The sequence below is a fragment of the Seriola dumerili genome, unplaced genomic scaffold (genome assembly GCF_002260705.1).
Source record: "Seriola dumerili isolate Sdu_G_001 unplaced genomic scaffold, Sdu_1.0 BDQW01000070.1, whole genome shotgun sequence".
NCBI classification, from domain to species: Eukaryota; Metazoa; Chordata; class Actinopteri; order Carangiformes; family Carangidae; genus Seriola; species Seriola dumerili.
This window is the reverse complement of record NW_019174325.1, coordinates 52,367-72,453: the sequence shown is the minus strand read 5'-3', so window position 1 is coordinate 72,453 and position 20,087 is coordinate 52,367. Positions and strand designations below refer to the sequence as shown.

General features: G+C 39.1%; 2 protein-coding genes across 2 annotated transcripts; one reads left to right on the top strand and one right to left on the bottom strand.

Moving 5' to 3' along the window:
- Positions 1-1,233: 1,233 nt before the first annotated feature.
- On the bottom strand, positions 1,234-11,072 carry chdh (choline dehydrogenase). Its single transcript, XM_022743591.1, has 10 exons — positions 11,060-11,072; positions 9,171-9,606; positions 8,490-8,720; positions 7,122-7,288; positions 6,848-6,999; positions 5,908-6,037; positions 5,590-5,724; positions 4,329-4,471; positions 2,907-3,009; positions 1,234-2,477 (listed from the first exon to the last, which is right to left on the bottom strand). Exons 2-10 carry the CDS (start codon positions 9,575-9,577, stop codon positions 2,059-2,061), a joined length of 1,887 nt encoding a protein of 628 aa, XP_022599312.1. The 5' UTR covers positions 9,578-9,606; positions 11,060-11,072; the 3' UTR covers positions 1,234-2,058.
- A 106-nt stretch (positions 11,073-11,178) lies between these two features.
- LOC111220526 lies at positions 11,179-16,156 on the top strand. Its single transcript, XM_022743609.1, has 11 exons — positions 11,179-11,197; positions 11,284-11,361; positions 11,462-11,486; positions 11,993-12,106; positions 13,079-13,185; positions 13,334-13,466; positions 13,556-13,588; positions 13,690-13,719; positions 13,823-13,903; positions 14,416-14,690; positions 15,365-16,156. The coding sequence occupies exons 2-11, from the start codon at positions 11,299-11,301 to the stop codon at positions 15,797-15,799; spliced, it is 1,296 nt and encodes a 431-aa protein (XP_022599330.1). The 5' UTR covers positions 11,179-11,197; positions 11,284-11,298; the 3' UTR covers positions 15,800-16,156.
- Positions 16,157-20,087: the final 3,931 nt, after the last annotated feature.

Sequence of the window (20,087 nt, the reverse complement as noted above, 5' to 3'; positions counted from 1 at the left end):
AGACTAGCCAGAAGTAAAAGCTTGATCATTCCACTGTTGAAATCTAGAACCATGTATAGAGTAGTGTAATAGCTTCAAGTAAGGCTATCATAGTGTAATTACATCATATTTTGGTGGGCAATGCAAATAGGCAACTGATTTTTCTTCTTTTTTTTTGTGTGTGGCCATTTTCATTTTGGTATCATCACAATTGGATTCTCTTCTCTCTCATTCCTGTTTCCCTCTGTTGTGACAATTTGCCTGTGTAGTCTTTTTATCAACAAAGTGAGGATGTTTACCAATCACTGCGAGAAAACAAGCCTACTTTCCTGGGAAGAATCTGGGTGAGTCATTTAATCTCTACTGCTGTCAGGATCAAGACGACTCCAAGCCCAGGACCAGTTGAGTTTGAGTCCTGATCAGAGCAAACTGAATCCATTTCTGAACCCAGACAAAACAGAAAATGAGCTGTGAGCATTTCTTTCCAAAGATTTAAAAAACCCAAGTCAGGGGCTGTTGAGTCTGAGACAGATGTGTCTTTTGCCCACTATTTGTTACTTATTAACTTTACCTGTTTCTTATTGCCTGAGGCAGACACACCTTGTTGTCAAATGCACATTTAATACATCAGTAACCTGCTAAACCTCAAGTTTCAACAGTTGGTGGGGGTGGCATGCATACTGTGGAATTCACAAGAGAACTGATGCAATTTGTTGTCAAGCTGGAGATAAGGCTCCAAACTGTTTTAAGACTCAACTGTCAAATAAGACAAGAGATGAGGCTAAATTATTTTTTTACAGGTGGATTTAAAGAAATATTGTTCTTCACACTGTGTTAAAACGAGTGCAACAAACCTATGAAAACAGTATTTTGTCAAAGTGTTCAAGCTGAAAGTTCTCAGGAAGCAACATGGATGTTATGTTTGTGATAAACTGAGATAGAGAAAAAACAAGTAAACACTGCATGAAATGATCATCAGGCAGACAACAAGAGTCATGATCACTTCAGAGATCACATTTTTCTCTTTGTGATACTTGAGACCCATTTAAAACAATTCACATGCTGTGGTACTTGGCTTGAATGCTTTCTGTGGGCTAAAAAAATGTTACCTAAAAAATGTTATAGGCATTATTTTATGGATTGGATTTCTTATAAGATTTAAAAATCACTGTAGTCGGTGAAAAACATGATTCATGCACATATTTACACTAACATCCAAGTCGGTGCATTGTTCATATTTGACAATGTAATGCAAGGGAAATTAACTAAAATTTTCTCCAGAACTATTTTACATTACATCCACAGTAATTATGCAAATGCTCATTGTCTTTCCTAGCAAACACATTGTGCTGTCATGACATTTCAGCACACAGCTGACTCTATAAATGTATATAAATGTTAGTATTTATAAAGTTGAGTCAAGTTCTATGTAAAATCAAGTGTCTCATAGAAGTACATTTCAAAGTACAAATCTGTTGATCTTGGTTATTATTATCTTCGTATTGGTTAGTCCAGTCTCTTTCTGTTTGCTCAGGTTAACTGAGTTGACTCATCAAACAATCAGTTTCAGTCATTGGTCTCACCATCGAGGTAGAAGAGGAAACCATTATCAGGGAGCCTGCAAGTTTTATCCAATCAGTTTTAAGTTTACTAAATACATGTTATTGTTATTTGCAATGGAACAAAACCAAAATCATTGAAAAAAAAAAAATATGACAATTGACTGTCTCTTCATCAGAAGACAGTCATGGCAACAATTGAAATACTATTAATTTCAGATGTAAACAGCTAATATCAACTGTATTCAACGCCATTATGGCAATGAATTTAGATTGTGTACATCAAACCTTCATAATTATTGTTAACCTGTGGCTATTGGCCACATTTTACACCGATATGTTACCTTGTGTTCAAATCAGATGTGGTAAAAGACAACATGCTCAGATTATTAATTTACAGAATCAGATCAAAAAGATAAATGATCACCTCACAATCAAGAACACAATAAGTGGTTCACTGCTGTTTTTGCCTATTGTGTTAAGAACTGTTTCTGACCCACACATACCCATAACTCAGTATTCATCTCTGTGTGTCGAGTGTCGGCGGTTGGTACACGGGAACTCCTGGGTCGATAAGAGGCGGGCGACCTCTGATGATGTCAGCAGCCTTCTCTGCCATCATGATAGTAGGAGAGTTCAGATTCCCACTGACGATGCTGGGCATGATGGAGGCATCAACCACACGCAACCGCTCCAAACCCAGAACCCGTGTGTTTGAGTCGACAACTGCCATCGGGTCGGAGGGAGAGCCCATTTTGCAGGTGCAGGATGGGTGGTAGGCGCTGTCAGCCTTTTGGCGGACAAAAGCGTCGATGGCGGTGTCGGACTGGACCTGAGGACCAGGCTGGACTTCGGGACCACGGAATGGGTCGAAGGCCTTCTGGGCAAAAATCTCTCTGGAGAGTTTAACGCACTCCCTAAACTCCCACACATCGATATCTGAGAGGAGAGCAGATGATAAAGAAGATGAACATCAAAAACTGGCTTTATAAATCAGTTTAAAATTCTGCTAAATGATCTATAAGTCAGTCAACCCAACTCCAAGCTTCAATTCAAAATAACTTTCCACATTGCTGATATCCACTTTTAGACTTTTACATTTTAGATGTGAATATACATTCAATATGTATTCAGAGTTACAGTAATCAAGCACAAAGTACAATTTTTTCAAATTACTATCATCCTTCCTCTCAGCTGTCAGAAAGAAGAGTCAAAGCAGAATGTACAATTTTTATAATGTACAAAAAGTACATCCAGGGACACAGATGTTCTTTGGGGAGGTCTCATAGTGATTGAGAAGACTAATGATATCTTGGGAGATCAAAAAACCTGTGATGTCAGGTTCAGAGTTCAGAGACTGAATCTTACCAGTGGACAAATAGTTTGGCTGGAGATTCAGGTGATCCAGAGGGTTGGTGCTCTTCAGCTTCATCCAGCCGGTACTAGTGCTTCTCATTGGTCCTACATGAACCTACAACACAAACAATAAAAACCAAGTGATATCTAAAAGAGCAAGATAATTAAATAATACAATAAAGTGTAATTGCAGACAAGCATAACCAATAATGAAATGTTTTCATTTCATGGGTTAAAATCTTTTTAAATTTTTTATTTATTTATTTTTTTAAATCATGCAGCCGACAGAATATTTTTTCATCCAGACAAGTGTTCGAGGAATCTGAAGACAAACACTGTAGAGCGCACACATGTAAAACACTTCCACAAAAAGAACAAGCTCAAGGTAAAAGTCAGACAAAAAGTCTGCACACTGTACTGATGGCTGCCAGCAAAGTGAATTTAACAACTCAGTGTTTCAGTCTAAGAGAGATCTTCTGTCGGGGTTCTGGAAATGGCTTCAGAACATCAGCAAATGTTCTTCAAAGATCCTCCTTTTTCAAATATCATCAGGTTTTTATTTTTCAGAAAAAAAACGCTTGGTTCAGTGACTTGAATGTAATAGTGAAACATGAGACTTCCTGCCATAATGACTTGTACCACATAGTATGGTATGTGAACACTATTAATACAGACTTGCAAAAACCCCATGGTAAGCTTTACACCATCTTTGTGCAATGGAAAGTTTCTTCAAAAACAGACTCACAGAACTCACACAGTCATTTCCTGCTAAATGAAGAGTAAGTAGTGGTGCAAGTAAAACAACCACTATGTGATTTTGACCATGACTACATTCAGTACATATTTGTATATACATGTGTTCTGGTTCATTGTCTTTCTAGCTGTTTAGGTAACCTGCGTTCATTAATTTGTAAAATCACAAACCTGCCAATTCTTTAACCAAAAATAACCTGATGATAATTTTGCTGAAGCCTGACATGTCTTTATATTTCCCTGTTTAGAGTTCAGACATTAGAAAATACATTGTGCACACAATGTGGGACTCAATTAAGGCTTCAGTATAAATGTCAATAGGCCAAGGCCAAACTCCTGTTGTATCATTGACTTTCTGAGGTAACATTGGTTTTCCATGGAATAGCATGTGTGACTATTTAAACACTCCTTTGTGTCATGTGCACTGTATGAGCTTTTATTCTAGTAATGACTAACACTGGGGTAATGTCAGTGTGTACAGGTGCATTAGAATGTATATCCGTTTGCTCCTTGAAATTTTCTGTGAGTAAACAGCCAGAACACAGACACACATTTCTCTGTACATCAAAAGTGCCATCCACACCCATGTCAATATTAATATTACTTTCTCATTAAACCTCCATCACATTTTCTACCTGCACAAAAAGCTGTCACCATTTCCTAAACACAAACCACACACACCTGATACGCCTCTATCTTAGAGGCAACTCGTCCGTGATCGATGACCTGTGAGGGCAGGAAGTGAAACTGAATGTCGGGATGTGTGATGTGCGGCCGACTGCGGATGAACCCTCCACTCTCCAAGTGGGCTGTTGCTCCATAACCTAAGGGACACACACACACAGGTGACATCTATCTTTCTAACATAAGAACATATGACTCTGGGTGTTTATGGAGGTTTGTGATGAGCAGATTGTTTTTGAGATATTTCAGTCACTGTTCTTGTCTTGACTGTCGGTGTCTGTTGCCAGTGGTGCGAATTATGTAGTTTGTGTTTGTGATAGTGAATGCGTATTAGGACTTGCGTCAGCCTTAAGACTTGTGTCGTTAAAAGCCTGCCTTCCCACTCCGGCTCCTTATTGTGAACCTACTGTCGACACTACAGAACTTCCTACCACAATGATGTACCAAGCTTGTCCATGAGCCCACAGTCTGTATTCTGTGACAGTTAATGTAATTTCACCATATGTTTTCTGATTCCTCATTAGGACAGCTCTTTAAAAGAACTGTTGTGAAGAAAACAGCTGTGAATTACAAAAAGTTGCCAAATAGCAATTGGGCGAACGTGTGCTATGGTGCACAAATAGCTGGCTCTCCCTGCTCATGACTGTGTCTTACAATCAACCAGTGCCGCAGGCAAACACACCCTGTGCAGAAGTGTCAGCCCAAAGATTCACAGCCAGCTGTTTCCTGTGTATACATAATTATCGAGCTGTAAGGACTTGTGCTTAAATTATAAAAAACTGAATCTTCTTGGTAGATTTCAGTTGGTAGGCTTATTTTTCTGTGGTTTACTTATGTTAGCAGTGCTCACGCCGGAGATAAATAATTCCTGGAATCTGGCTAGTTATCATTTAGGTTGAGAAAAAACTGAAGATGTTATTATCAATGCGTAACATCTACAGAATAAATTATCTGCAGAGACTGTAGAAAACCATGCTGTGAATATTGCATGCATGTTAATTAGGAAAAGCAGTTTTCTTCAAACTCCATTAATGCTATATTTTAAGACAGAGTTTATATTAACCATAGCTGTCTATAACTGATATTTCCCGATTCAATGAAAAGCACAGATTAAGTGAAATTTAGGGAAGGGGACTTCAAATTATATGAATACATTTTCAAAAATAAAGTGTACTTAGTGATAAAATCTCACAGAAATGCATTATTTTTGAGGAGAATGTATGTGTTCCCATATACATGTGTAGGGGCCTTTGGTTACCAGTGAACAGGGTGAGCCACTCAAGGCCTATTTTGACCATGTGGAAAGGTTTCTGAGCCTTGTACAGGGTGATAGGCTCAGTGCACTGCTGCTGGATATACAGCTCCAAATGATCCTGCAGGTTACTGCCAACACCTGAGGAACAACAGGCAGAAGAATATGAGTCAATATACACAGACGGGCATTAAAACCAATCTGGTCTGTGTGTTAGCACTAAAACAGGTGAAAATGAATGTCTTTGAAGTCAATTTTCTTTTTTCCATTTCAGTTCAGTTTGTTGAAATGAAAAAAAAAATCTCTTAAGACCATAAAATGTACCTGGCAAGTGCTGAACCACAGGGATGCCAAGTTGTTTCAGGTCATCGGCATTTCCCACCCCAGACAGCATGAGAAGTTGAGGGGAGTTGATCGCTCCTCCGCTCAATATCACCTCTTTATCTGCAAACACCTAAGGAGAGAACAGGAAAACTGATGAGTGAATCATTCAACAAGATTAAGAGTATACAGCCATGCCAGCGGTTCTGTGATCAGGCACAGCAGTGCTTTCAGAGAAATGCTAATGTCAGCATGCCAACTTGCTCACAATGACAATTATAAAATGGAAATGTCAACCTCAAAGTCATTTGAATATACTGTCCAGGAACTGTGGAAAAATAAGTAAAAATTTGTTGTAAATGAAAAGTCAGGGGATCACCAAAGTCATTTGGATTCATCCTCTGGGCAACACTGGCATCTTTACCAAATTTCTTGGCAATCCATTCAGTTAGTTAGTTCACTGAAGTAGAAATCACCGGCATGTGGTTGTTTTCTCCGTGATCCAGCTAAGTTAGAGGAAATATGGTCACAGTCTCCCCTTCCTGAGTTATAGCACTGAATAAAGGCCAGAAGTGTTTTTGCAGAACATTATGTTGTCACTCACCTTTGACCATTTGGATATAAAATGTTATCACCTAATTTTATCCTTAGGGACATTTGAATTAAATTGTGTCATAATTAGTGTATGAATTTGTGAGTTATGAACAAAAATGTGTTTTGTGATGTGTGACAAAAGTAATGAAATTCCTTCTGGGTGTTCCTGATTTATACACACTACTTGTATGGCTAAAAATAATCTACATACAATCAAATGAAATCATGTCAAACATTCAAACATGAAAGTTCATTCCAATTTTGTGAGTTCATCAAGTTTTTATTGATATCACCTTTCACAACATAATTTTCCCATCTTTTAAAATGTTGGGAATTCTGTCCATCTTACCCTTTTCTTCTGTCCTTTCTGTATGTATTCCACTCCCACAGCACGGCTTCCATCAAACAGGATCTTGGTGGTTAGGCAGCGCACTTCCGCTTTCAGGTTAGGTCGAGCCAGGACAGGTCTCAGGTAGGCACTTGCTGTGCTCCACCTCCTCCCTGGACAGATTTGGGCAGTGAGATGCAGACAATATCAAGGAGCAGTTCATAAAAGGCATACCGTATAAAAGCTGTATATTTAATTATATCCTTTTATCATAGTAATTCTATTTTCATAAAACCTTTAAAAATGGTCATGTCCATCCAGCCCAAGCCTTCCTGTTGGTATCCATTCATGTCATCAGTGAAGGGGTACCCTGCCTGCTGCCCCGCCTCAATAAAAGCCTTGTGAAGAGGATGGCTGGTCTTTCCTCTGGACACATGAAGAGGTCCACTGCCACCTCGGTACCTAAAGTACACATAAGAAACACAAAGTTAACATTTCACCAACATGAGAACAGTTCCATTTGAAAATACAAAATAATTTGTCTGTAGGAATTATGTTCAGGTAATCAGTGATCAATACTTCAAAGATATTAATCATTATAATATCAGCAGTGCTACCTTTCTGCCGACAGCTGTGTACATTTCTCAGAACTTTATTTTGTATACTTCCATGACAGTTCTCCAGTCAGAGCTTATGAATAAATAGTGATGACAGGGTCCCCACAAAGACTGAAAAACAGATGTGCTAAGACCCTGCTACCTACACTTACTCGGAGGAAGAAAAAATATTTATCTTTCTAAAATCTATCAGATCAAAACCATTTCTGAAGCTGTTTGTTAACATTTGACACATATAAAGCGGCATGTGAAAATACAGTAGCTATGCTCACTGGGACTGACCTGAACTCCGAATTCTCATATACTATACTATTATATACTTATAGCTAATGTATCTGTATAAGGCTGATCTAACATAAGCCTTTAAATGGAGACTTCACAGGTATTCTAAACCTAACATCATGCTCTTTTAACTAAAATGTGAAGCGGTTTGCACCTCAACAATTCCTGAATACCGACAACAATAGGGCTTGGCACTGACCTCATACTGAGTATGTGTTTGTTATGCTGCAAAGTTTAAACACATACAAATGGACATGATTTGGTGCTTTATTACTCACTGGAAGCATTTCATTAATCCAATACTGAAGGATTAGCTTCCCATGGAGGCAAGGCATGACAGACTTCTATTCCAGTCTCTGACAGATTAAAACACATTCACTAAATGTACAATAACATCTGTCTTTCACTATAACACAAACATATGTATCACTTTCACCTGTGATATCTTATTTCCAAATCATGCTATTTTGAACAAGTATGTTAATGTGTGAGCTGCTATCTACATCCTTCATTGGTCTGTGCTTCCAGGTTGGCCAGTTTCTTGCACTGAAATTAGATTGGTGATGCACTCATTCTCATGTTTTCAGATTGTCACTGTGTCATTGCACATTGATAAGACACTTTCTGATTACTCATGATGCATTTTGAAGTCCTAACACGACTGAAGGATTCCACTTCAAACTTGGTCCCTACATATTAAAATTATCTGGACATAAATCAAAAGGTACTAAAAAACAAACCCTCCAGATATTTTTGTTAGGTACCTATTTTCTCCATGCTCATGGGACTGAGCTTTCCTGAAGTAAGGCAAACAGTGTTCATAATCCCAGCCCTCAGCCCCCTCTCTCTGCCAGCGGTTGTAGTCTTCAGCATGTCCACGGATGTACACCATAGCGTTGAGTGAAGAGGACCCACCCCAAACACGGCCCCTTGGCCAGTACATCACCCGGTTGTCCATGTGGGTCTGAGGTAAAGTATGGTAGCACCAGTTATACCTGAAGAGAAACGAAGAGAAATACAGCCTGGCGTCAACTGGAGCAGATATCTGTAGGTGTACTGCTTATGAAAAAGAAGTCTAATAGTAGTGCCTTGAGATAACTTGTGCTTTGGCGCTACATAAGTGAAAATTGACTTGACTTAATACATATTTATGTCAGGACTGATCAAAATACTGGACCAGTGTGTTGCATTAATGTGATAAATGTTATGATGTTTCTTCATGATTAATTTGTTAACATAAACGTCTCACTTAAAAGTCACATAAAGTCAAAATGTTACACATTTTCAACATTTACATTGACGTAATTTGTGTTTGCAGACACACAAACTGTGTACTGTCTAATAATTAACGACAGACACTAAGGCAAAATAAAATAGGTTCATACATCTGCACCAAAACATTTCAAAACCAGTGAAAAACAACTGAAATAATTTAACTACTGTACTTGTCATCGCAAAGGTTGTAGGTCAGCGCAGCTGGCATGTGGATCTTCCATGACAGTCGTAAGCTGCCTAGCAGCATGTCCTTAGGCCCAGCCTCCAGCAGCAGCACAGACTCATGGGCATCCTCTGTGAGACGGTTGGCAAGGACGCAGCCTGCTGACCCCGCCCCAACAATTATGTAACTGTAAGATGTTTTTTTCTGGTATAGTGATGATGAAGAGTTGCAATGAGCAGCTGAGGCACCAAAGTATCTGTAATGGCTGGTGGAAGAACAGGAAAAGGAAGGCCCAATGGGTTGGGTCTTGGGGACAAAGTGACAAAAACATCTGCTGCCCCTCATAAATCTCCCCTGAGTCACAGTCACAACTCGTCGGGCACCAGTTTGCCCTAGTGTGGCCAGACACAACATCCTGGTCCTGGAAGGGCTTTCTTCATTCACTAGAAATCACAACAACACACATTTAAGGACATACTGGAAGGGGCAAGCTGAATCTGGAACTGAAACTTAAATTAGTGTGTCTGATAGTGTTGAATGAAACTAAGTAAGGCTGGGCGATATGGCCAAAACTGGTATCACAATGAAAATTGATATCGATATTTATCATGATAAATGCCACATCGTTATTTCTTTCAGCCTTAAGAGCTGATTTTTGCTCCTGAGTGAAAGTTGAAGAAATCAGACAGTCAATTCTGGTTTTAAATTGTTCTATTTAGTCAGAACATGACAAACTTTCCAAACAGCAGAACATTTAAAAACTCTGAGGTACAAACATTCAAATTATGATAAAATATGCATGATTAAAATCAAAATCCTTTTCAGTCCTTTTTACTCAAAGTAAATAGAAAATAAAGTTCTGCAGTGTGATACAGCACACGTCATATGGCTCAGACTGCAAAATAAATACAAAAATAAAGAGACCATTCTGTGGTGAAGATCTGCACTGGGTACTGGCCTGGCGCTCGTTGAGGGTCCGCTAATACTCGTTTGGGCCTGTAATTTCTTACTTTCTGTGTGTTATAACGGGTGATATTGTTTGAAATGATGAAACAGGTTTGTGGTGTTGCCTGTCTTTGATGGAATGTGTCTCCGGCACAGTCTGCAGTGCACATTGTTTTTTGTCGGACTGTAAATAGCCAAAACGTCTCCAAACTACTGAAGTTGAGTGGCCTCTCTTGTCGACCATATGTTCGTCCCCCAAGCTGTGTTCTGCTTTTTCTGCGATGTTGCAAAAGGTTAAGGAGCAAAGGCTGCTACAAACTCTCTGGTCTTGTAAATGCAGTCTTGTCACTCAGGCCAAGGCAGGGAGGGATATCTAGGTCATATCAATAAACCAGGCACTCACGAGCAGTGCTGGTGTCAACCTGACCTCAACAAACAGCCAGAAATAATAATAAAGTAATGAACTGAGACATCAAATAACTCACAATCGGGAAAGACTGGGATACTATAACTTTCACTAACCTTCAAACTCATCTTTTAAGACTAGTTTGAACGAAATGTTAACGATGAAAGGCCAACTTCGTAACCGCGATCTTATCAGAATAACAGTTAAGGGTCTGTGGGTCTACTGCAGTACATAGCTACATGTTGACGCATTTCCTCTAGATTAAAACATACTTTACATGCTTCAGAGGCGTCAAGAAAAGACGTTAAAACTTTATTTCAAATCTTTAGAGGGGATAGGCTAATGGTGACGGCAGTGTTAAGACTTATTTCAGGACTTCAACGTTACTGTTTGTTTAGATTTGCTAGTATGTCCGTAGGTTGTGCAAACCGCCGCATGCAACTTTACAAACACTAAACCCAAGTGTTGTCGAAGTAGTTTAATGTAAAGACACAGTGACGGACACTGAACAGTTGAATTTGTGACCAGAAAAATGCTGAGCTTACCTCTGTGACTGGAGTTCCGCACTAACTCCAGGCAGCAAATAACGGTTGGGGGGCGGGGCTTGGCAGGCTGTATTTATAGTTAACGTAACCCAACCAGTGTCGCTGTATCTGAAGATTTATTCAGCAAGTGCACTGCAGGTAGGATGGTACACTGATGAGCCAATGCTGAAAATGCTGTGGATAGTTTATTTTATTTTATTTTATTTTATCTATCATTGTTTAAGGCCAGCAGTTGCTCCATGATGTGGGGAGTCGCGTTCATTTTTTTCTATGTCCAGGCCAAAGTGATGTCACATGAAATTGTAAGTTATTGATTTTAACAGATGAGCCATTAATTGTTTCACTTAAAATGAAAAATGATGAAAATGATTTAAGTGATGTATTTCTGGGATTTGTTTGCAGAAAGTGGAGTGTCGTGAATTTCATAGTAAGTTGTGATGTTTTATTCATACTGTGGATGAGAACTCTGACCTCGAATGTCAATAATATGACATTATGTATGTTTTAAAAGCTGTTGCCACTGTAGAGTTTGACTCAAATAGGTATTTGTTGGCCGGTGCAGACACCAATATCTTTTAAGCTACCAGTTAACGATATGTTGTACTGTTAGATTAATTTTGATTCTCCAAAGCTACCAGCTTTCTTTCTTGCATGAAAACCCTTTACATAACATTTCCCATGAAGTTATTTTAGGGCTGTCATCTCAGTGGAAAGTGGAACTTCCATTACCTCTGAATGTAACCCACCAGAAAAAGTTAATAAGAAATAGAATTGTATTGCCAGCTTTATATCTATCGCTAGGCAACAGAAGTTTATTAAAAATGAAATTTAGTAAAAATCTGTAGCCACTCATGTTTTCAACATATTTTACAGCTCTAGAGTTCACATTATCAATGTGTGGAAAATGATCACCACAGTTGTCTCTTGTTTCAGATTTCCCTCCAACCAATGATACCTCTCCATCTCTCCTGGGAGCTCTGAAAGTGGAGCAGGTGACAGTGGGACAACAAGATATGCTGAACATCAGCTGGGCAATCAGCATTGATGGTAGAAAACAACCACATGATGTTGGTCACTTTAGTAATGTTTTGCTAATGCAGGTAACCAAACACCTAAAACACAACAGCAGCACAAATGGAGCAGAGCTCTCTGTCATGGCACCTTCAAATTTAATTATTAAATATTTTTTTTAATTACAAGACAGTATCTTACTGATTATCACTGACTATCTGCTAAAACAACAAAAGGTGTTACACAAACAACGTTTGTCCCATAACATCAGAGATTTCTTGGATACTCCTCATTTTAATTACTTGACAAACAGAACTTTAGTCTGATTTGGGTGACATTGGACTAGACTGAAGGTAAAAATGTCCTGTGTATAATCAAACAGAATAGAATAAGCTCGTACAGTGTGTGTAGCAGGTATGAGGCAGGAGGAGCACCCTAATGGTAGAGAAACAATAAGGCAGTCAAATTCATGTTCAACACCATCTTATGTTGAACATTTAAAATAATAAATAAGACCTGGATAGGCTGACCTTCACTGCAGTGTAAATAAACTGTATTTATATCCATTAGAATTGAAGGACACTGACTGACAATATCTGAAAGCCAACACTGACCAACTCATATTTTGTCCTCAGTTGAATAAAGAGAGTGCAACAGCGGGTGCTGATGTATTTTAGGGCAGTGAAGGTAGGAGATAGGAAGAATCCCCTGGGGTCTAGCTGCTGCTGGTGGGAGACTAAAGCCAGAAGATGAAAAATGGAACCTCTGGATCCTGGATTGTCCTGTAGGATAAGGTGGTGATGGGCATGGGTGGATTGGTTTGGGGGTTGTGGGCAGAATGATAATTTGCCAGATACACCGATGTGAAAGAGAAAGTGATGGAGTAGATGAATGTAAAAGCAGGACAATAGCAGGAATTCCCAATAGATGGAGAAGTGAGAGGGGACATCTTCCTTATTGAACTATCCCTAAAGCCATTAAACTTGGTTATGTTCTGTCTCTCTGCAGCTAGCATTGAACATCTGATGGGCACGTTGATCAAGACGGGGGAATCCTCGTACCTCTGCAAATACAAGCCACATTTAGCCAGAGCAAACATCACTGCATCAAAGCAGGTGCAACAGATAGAATCTTAACTAGAACTGATAAGACATTCCTGTGTTTTAACTGTGAGCATTAGTTTGAAATGATGGACCTACAAAAGGATCTGTGAGGTTGTAAAGATTAAAATAACTGCAATGACTATCATCTTTTCAAATCTAGCAATGGTTTCATCATTTAGTAAAAGCAAGCTATGGCTCCATTCTCATCCAAGCTACCAATCTCCCTTTGCCTCCACTGGGGAGTGGCCCCTCTTATAAGTATGAAAGGATTATGGTATCTCTTCCAATACAGAGTAAGTTTTTTTATTCCCAACTTTATTGATCCTCATCAACAGATTAAATCTATAAAAGTATTAAAATGTCTTTTCTGTTTTCTTTGCAGGTGTTACACTAAAGTCTACTCAAGTTCCTACAGGTGAGCACTCACATTTGCTTGTGCATGTTTGTAGATGTATGTAATTTATAATACTTTATAACAAAAATGTTGATTATTTTCTTTGGCACTACTTTGTATAGATTTCACTCTGGTTGAGATCACTACTTCACGTAAGACTCCCCAGTTACTTAAAGTACTGTCAGTTTATACACTAAATCAGTTCAATATTACATGAAGTGAAATAAGGAATGTGTTTTGTGTTTGTCCGTGCAGCTTTGAGAACAGAACGTGTCACTGGAATCATTTTTGGAGGATTGATCGGTTTGATGATCCTTAGTTTCTGCTACATAATTTGTAAATACAAAATTTTTTAAACATGAATTTAATGTTAAATTGCAGATAATTGGGAATAGAGTCTCAACTTAATGCACTCTTCTTCTATGTGTGCACAATATGGTTTATTTCAGCTTAAAATGTGTTATACCAATGCCATAATTAGAAAAAATGCTCCCTTCTAGCAAATGCACAGGCACAGGCTTACCTGCCAATCTTGTATACATGCTTTGAATATGTCCTCTGTCATTTCAAAATTGCAAAATGTTCTCCAACTCATTTACTACAATCTCACTTTCACATTGCAAAGGAGTTTAGCTTTAACTACTCTTTAACTACTGGTTAAATGTCTTGTCATCTTGCAGTGGAGACATGCTTCAACTTCGAGACACTGAAGCATATCAAGTTTTGTCTCACTACAACATTTCTTTACAAATTTTGGAATCCCCTCTAGATTATCTAAGATGTTTGACAATGCTGCCCAGTTCTGAAGATAGTTAACCTCTCCTTTCCAATGTTTTCTTACATCCCAGATAAAAGCTGTGGTGCCAACATTGCCAAATCATTTGGTTTCAAAAGTTTACCACAATCTCCCACGCTTCCTGTCCCTGTGCTGTTGGTGTACCCTGCTGAGAACTCGGCCTTCCAGCGGGCCGTGGTGACCCTGGCAGAGTTCCTGCAGTGGCACGGCGGTTGTAACGTTGCTATCGACATGTGGCAGCAGGGTAAAATTGCAGAACTGGGGCCAATGCGCTGGCTGGCAGAACAGGCCAAGACTGCAGAGCGAGTGCTCATCATCTGCCCACAGGTGCAATTTGTCGTTTTTATCATTTATTTCTTGCTGTCGGACTAGGAGCGATTCTAGTGACGATACATTTTTATTGTGTTGTTGCTTACATGATGTCACCTGGGGCCATATTACAGAAACTTCCTAACTTGCAGATCCTGTCGTAACTGTTTGCTAACCATGGTAATAAGGGTTAGGACCTGATTTAGCAAAAAAAACATTACAGATGTCAGATGTCACTTAAGATAAGAAAAGTATATTACACAAGCTTCCTAACTTCCCAAAATCTAAACTCTTCTAACTTTAGCATAAAAATCTGCTCTCTTAACGTAAGACTTAAGATAGGAGGATTCTGTAATACTCCTGCATGTTTACAGAAAGAAAAAAAAGGAGGATTTAACTATGTCATCTTTTACATTCAGTGATTTACTTTATAGACATAATCTATGCTCTAGCAATATCTAGCATAGTATTATTATTGTATTAATATCTGGATAAGATTCATTAACAATACCTTAACTCAATATATTCAAAAGAGTAAAATACCACAGTGCTAAACAGTGTGGTTGCAGTGATGAGTAAGGAGTTGACCTCTGGGCAAAACACATGCATATATGTGCCTGAAATTTCCTCAGGGCAATCCTTGACATTTTGCATGCTTACTGTCCTCTTATTCTTCTCTACGCTCATCTCAGCCCTCTTCACAGCCCAGCCACTCTCCTCCCGACTGCAGCCTCCCAGAACCCTCAATCCCGGCTGCAGCTCATGACCTTTACCCCCTCATCCTCAACATGGTGGCTGGCCACGCAAAGAGTGCCAGTGACCTGGGTAAATTCTGGGTTGTTCAGCTGGCCAAGCAGAGCAACAAAAGGCCTAGTAACGTGTCGCTGGAACTGAGGGCCTGCAAGACGTTTTGTTTGATGAAGGATTTGAAGAAACTGTGCAGGAGACTTCACACTCACAGGAGGGACGAGAAGAAGATATCAGATCTGATCTTCAGACCAGGGATTTCCTACAGTGAAAAGAGCACAGTGGAGTTAAGAGAAGCTGTAGAAAAGCATTTCCAGAAAGGTGGAACTACTGGGAATTGTGGTCACCTCTGTTTGAACACCTGTAATGAGAATATTTAGATTGATATGGACAATGGATCAGAATACTTTTTATTAGTGAATAGCCAATTCTCCCATTATTCTTACTCTTTTGCAAAATGTAAAAGAATGTATATTTTGTTTTTTACAGATGACAGACCTATGCTTATTTTAGTTATCAAAACTTCTGTTTAGACACAGCAACATGTTTCATTTTATTTAGTTTTCTAGTGGTGTAGAAACCCGCCTCAAACACACATTGATAGTTGTTCATCTGTTGTCATCATCAGGTACAAATTGTAAACAGCCTCAAGGCTGGTGAACGCCACCTCAAAGAAAGAAACGGGCAACAAAGAGGTTGTGTTGTTGCTATTTTGTATAAAAGAGTCAAGAAATGTATTTATTTGTTGTATGTGTTTGTCGTATTCCTTTTTCTACAATCCTTAAATATTAATTATCAAGAGAAAGAGATGTGAGAAAGAGGTTTGCACTATAATTCATTTTCTAAATAGCTTCCATTTTTGCCACAGGATATTTTGTTTGATTTATAATTTAAAGGTGTTATGTGTAAGACTTGCTCCAGCATTTCACCTCTTTGCCCCTGTCCAGTTAAACATGTTGTTTTCCCAATGTTTCTTATAATTTATTATTTATATGTGCATTTATTGTTGATAGTTAAAATTGTTCATAGCACTGAAACAAATTATGTAACACAAACAGTATGTTTTTATTTACCTATAAAAATATGAAGGCAAGGGGATACTGCATGATACATGAGTGTCAGGCTACAGCAGCATGAGGAAGGGATGATGACATCATCACAATAAGGTTTGTTGCCAGGTAGTTCTTTACTTACAAAATATTTGGCTTGGTGTTTGGTGCAATATCCAATTAACACATTTATAGGAAATAACAATAAAAAGATAAAATACTACAACAGTCAAAAAGATAAATATAGATAGATACACATATTAAAAAAATAAAAAATGAAAAAAATGTGGACTAAAGTGTTGACAAAACCTCTGCTGAGCATGATGTGCAAAAGATCACAGTATAGACAATATCTGTTCTATGTAGGGATAATGATCCAAGGTGTTACTGTAATGTGGATGTTGATGGTTGATGAGGCCAGATGCAGAAGAAGGGCAGGTGCTGGTTCATCAGTGGGGATAACTGGATGGGAATTCTGGTCCTGATACAGAAAAAAATATGACATAGGACAAGTTGTTTAGATCATACATGTTCTTTATATTCAAACATGTCTGTTGTGTGTGTATAATAAATAGTAAGGATAGATATGAATATGCTAAAATAAATACAGTATTAGGCAGTGGATCCTGAACCCACTGGTTCTGGATCAAACAGTCTCATTGTCTTGTAAAAGAAAAGTTACTGACATAACTAACTGGACAACAGTCGCTGGAACAGGCTAAATTCTACTAAACCGTTAAAACGTCTGTCGACATCATCAATATCGTACATTTATGCCACTTGAAATGTTTGTCGGTACAGTTTGTCGTTTGCACTAATGATACTTTTTGTTACAGACCAACATAAGATGTTACCCACCAGTCTAAAAGAAAAGCTGTAGCTCGGCATCAAACCGCATCTCCATTCGTACGGAGCTGTCTCCAGCGGTGGTAAGCCACTCCAAGATTCACTTGTGTTCTCCTTCTTTTCTTTGTCATTGAATGTGGTTTCTTGACAATAGGTGGTGAGTGTGATGTTCAGTTACCTATAGCCCGTACCTTTCTAGGGGCTATAGGGATGTCTATTTCTCTACCTACTCTATTTCTTTAAGTAGTTTGTTCTTTTCTTTCAAAATAAATTTTGTCAATTTGGCCCTGATAGGTTTTAAGAGAGTATTGCTGTCACCACTGGGTTACGGCAGAGCAAAACCAGCACAGATTCCACAACATCCACATCCCAAACTGTCTGTAATAATGATTCCCACTGAACCCGGGAACCCAGGAAAATCAGCTTGTATTTGTATTAGTTTGTAATTTGCCAGACTTTGAAACCAGTCTGGTCAGTACCTTAAACATGTTCTTTACCACTTATCTTTGTACGTCTTTCTAAGTCCTAATTCCTTGAGTTTCTACATTTTCAATCAATTTCATACCATTGAGATGGCAAATATTCTCACATTAGCCCAGGTTCACCAACCATTTCAACAATTTTCTTTAAACACAAAATTTCTATTTACACAGTATATCGGTTAATATATTGTATTGTTGGGACTAAGTACATTCAAGTGGTGGAGACCACATGTTCTTTGTTCTACAGACAATAGAACTCTCCCTTCCCCACAGTTCCTCACTGTTCACACCTGGGGACGACTCTCCCCCAGGGATCTCACTGACCAGTCAGTGTTAGTCAGTGTGTGACATGTGACCCCCCAGGGTGTGACGTACCAGACAAAACCAGATTTCCTTTTTTGTTCTCCCTCTTCTCTCCTTGGCTTGCTAAGGAGCAGCAGCTTCTTCTCCCCTCTCGGGTTTTCAAGGAGCAAGAAAGCTCCCGGCACCAGGTCAGCACAAGGCTACATGCTTTTCTGCAGGCCTGTCCACGGCAGACTGCAACACCCTCCCTCACTCTGCTTTTCAACACATAGTGAACAAGTCAACTTCAGCGCCAGCAGCTACGACCCAAAGTCTGCGAGCGGATTTTCCAAGCAACAGGAGCCACAGCAGAGTTAGCATGGAAAATCTAACTCTGTAAGAAGAAGAAAGTACAACCTGTATATACTTTTGATTAGACATTGTGTTTTTACTCTGTTCCATTGTAAATAAATGTCTTTAAGTATAGGTACTGGTGTGTTTAATGTTGCACAAGTGTGAGTTTTGCCACCCTCTACTCAGTAGAACTCCAGTCCTTCAACTTAAACTTACTGGACATTTTTCAGTGGGATGTAAGAGGACGCTGGTGTGTATGTCACCGCTTCTTATTCCACGGCAAAACCTTGTTTGTTGTGCTAATCTGTTCCTTTTTTCACTGCACGTTGGAACAAGCCATCCTGTCTCTACACTTCCCAGTCTGGTGCTGCTGACAGTTTGTAGATTGTGCACATCCTGCCCTGTTTAATTACCTGCTCAGCCGATCTGCTGCTAGCTGTTTGCCGCCGGTCAGATGTCAGCCTCGCCGAACAGCTGCTATCCTAGCCCTGTTAGCAAGTGATCCTCCACCACCAAATCGTGGATTCTACACCATCAACCCAGTTCTGCCCAATCGTTCTTCAGAGCTGGACAAGCCACCACTACTTTTCAAAAGTCTCAGCTGTTTCGATTAATTTAGTTATGCCCAAACAATTTCACTTAATTTAGTTGTGTCCACACTTGGTCTTGATCTCAGTGCACAGCCGGCACACAAACAGTTAATCACATAACAAATATACCAGACACAACATGCGACATGCAAGACACAACATTCAAGGATTCCTCAGACTCTCTTCTGCTGTGATATTAATTCTAAAATTCTGATAATATCTTAGATTCTTTTGAGGAGAGGCTAGATATCACCTTTGGCCTGTGCACTTATGATCTGCAGCCAGAAAGTGCACATGTATGCAGAATTTTTTTAAATTTTAAAATCTGCTGACCTTATTAGATTGTGCCCTGTGCTTTAACCTGCCCGGGTCTCCAGGTGTCACCTTGCCTCTCCTGGCTGGCTTGCCAATTTAATATCAAGCATCCTCTTCAGATGGGTCAGTGAATCTTCTAAGTCACCTCAACACTTAAATTTTTAACTACTTTCAAAAAAAATGTCTAACACTTAAGCAAATAATCAAAAACTGAAGAAAAAACAACAGCAGAGAGAGTCAAGAGCAATCCTTGAGAATTTACTGTCATATGCAAGCAAATACAGTAAAACAGAGGCTGGGTTCATGAACACAGATACTGGATTAGAGTGAAACTCGCTTCACCTTATATACCCTGTTGATTACCCCCTCCTGGCAAGGTTGAAACTTAGATGTCATTAATCGCTGTCCATATCAAAGCAGTATTCACCATGGGGATTTCATGGAGCCATTGCCTATCACCTCGAGGAGCCTTTGATGTTCATATAACGGTTTATTGGTTTGGTAAAACTCTCCAAAAATAAAACCATGTATATTCATTTACTTTACTTAACCAAAATATGTCAAGAGTGATACATACATACATCAAACACAGAAACATCGTCCTGCTAATTGGGTCACAAATGCTGACTAAGTCTACACAGCCTCCTCCATGCCTATACAGCACTTTTAAGGGAGGCATGGCTGTGGCTCTCTATCAAGAGTTCATGTATAGGTCATAGCTCTTGTCTGGGGTTCTTCTATAGTTCATGG

Coding starts and splice junctions, on each gene's coding strand:
- chdh (XM_022743591.1), bottom strand. CDS start 9,577: ATGTTGTGTCTGGCCACACTAGGGCAAACTGGTGCCCGACGAGTTGTG. Junction 7,289..8,489: donor CATGAGCATGGAGAAAATAG/GTACCTAACAAA, acceptor TGTGTACTTTAG/GTACCGAGGTGGCAGTGGAC. Junction 5,725..5,907: donor TGTGGTTCAGCACTTGCCAG/GTACATTTTATG, acceptor GTTGTTCCTCAG/GTGTTGGCAGTAACCTGCAG.
- LOC111220526 (XM_022743609.1), top strand. CDS start 11,299: ATGATGTGGGGAGTCGCGTTCATTTTTTTCTATGTCCAGGCCAAAGTG. Junction 11,487..11,992: donor GGAGTGTCGTGAATTTCATA/GTAAGTTGTGAT, acceptor CTCTTGTTTCAG/ATTTCCCTCCAACCAATGAT. Junction 13,186..13,333: donor ACATCACTGCATCAAAGCAG/GTGCAACAGATA, acceptor TTTCAAATCTAG/CAATGGTTTCATCATTTAGT.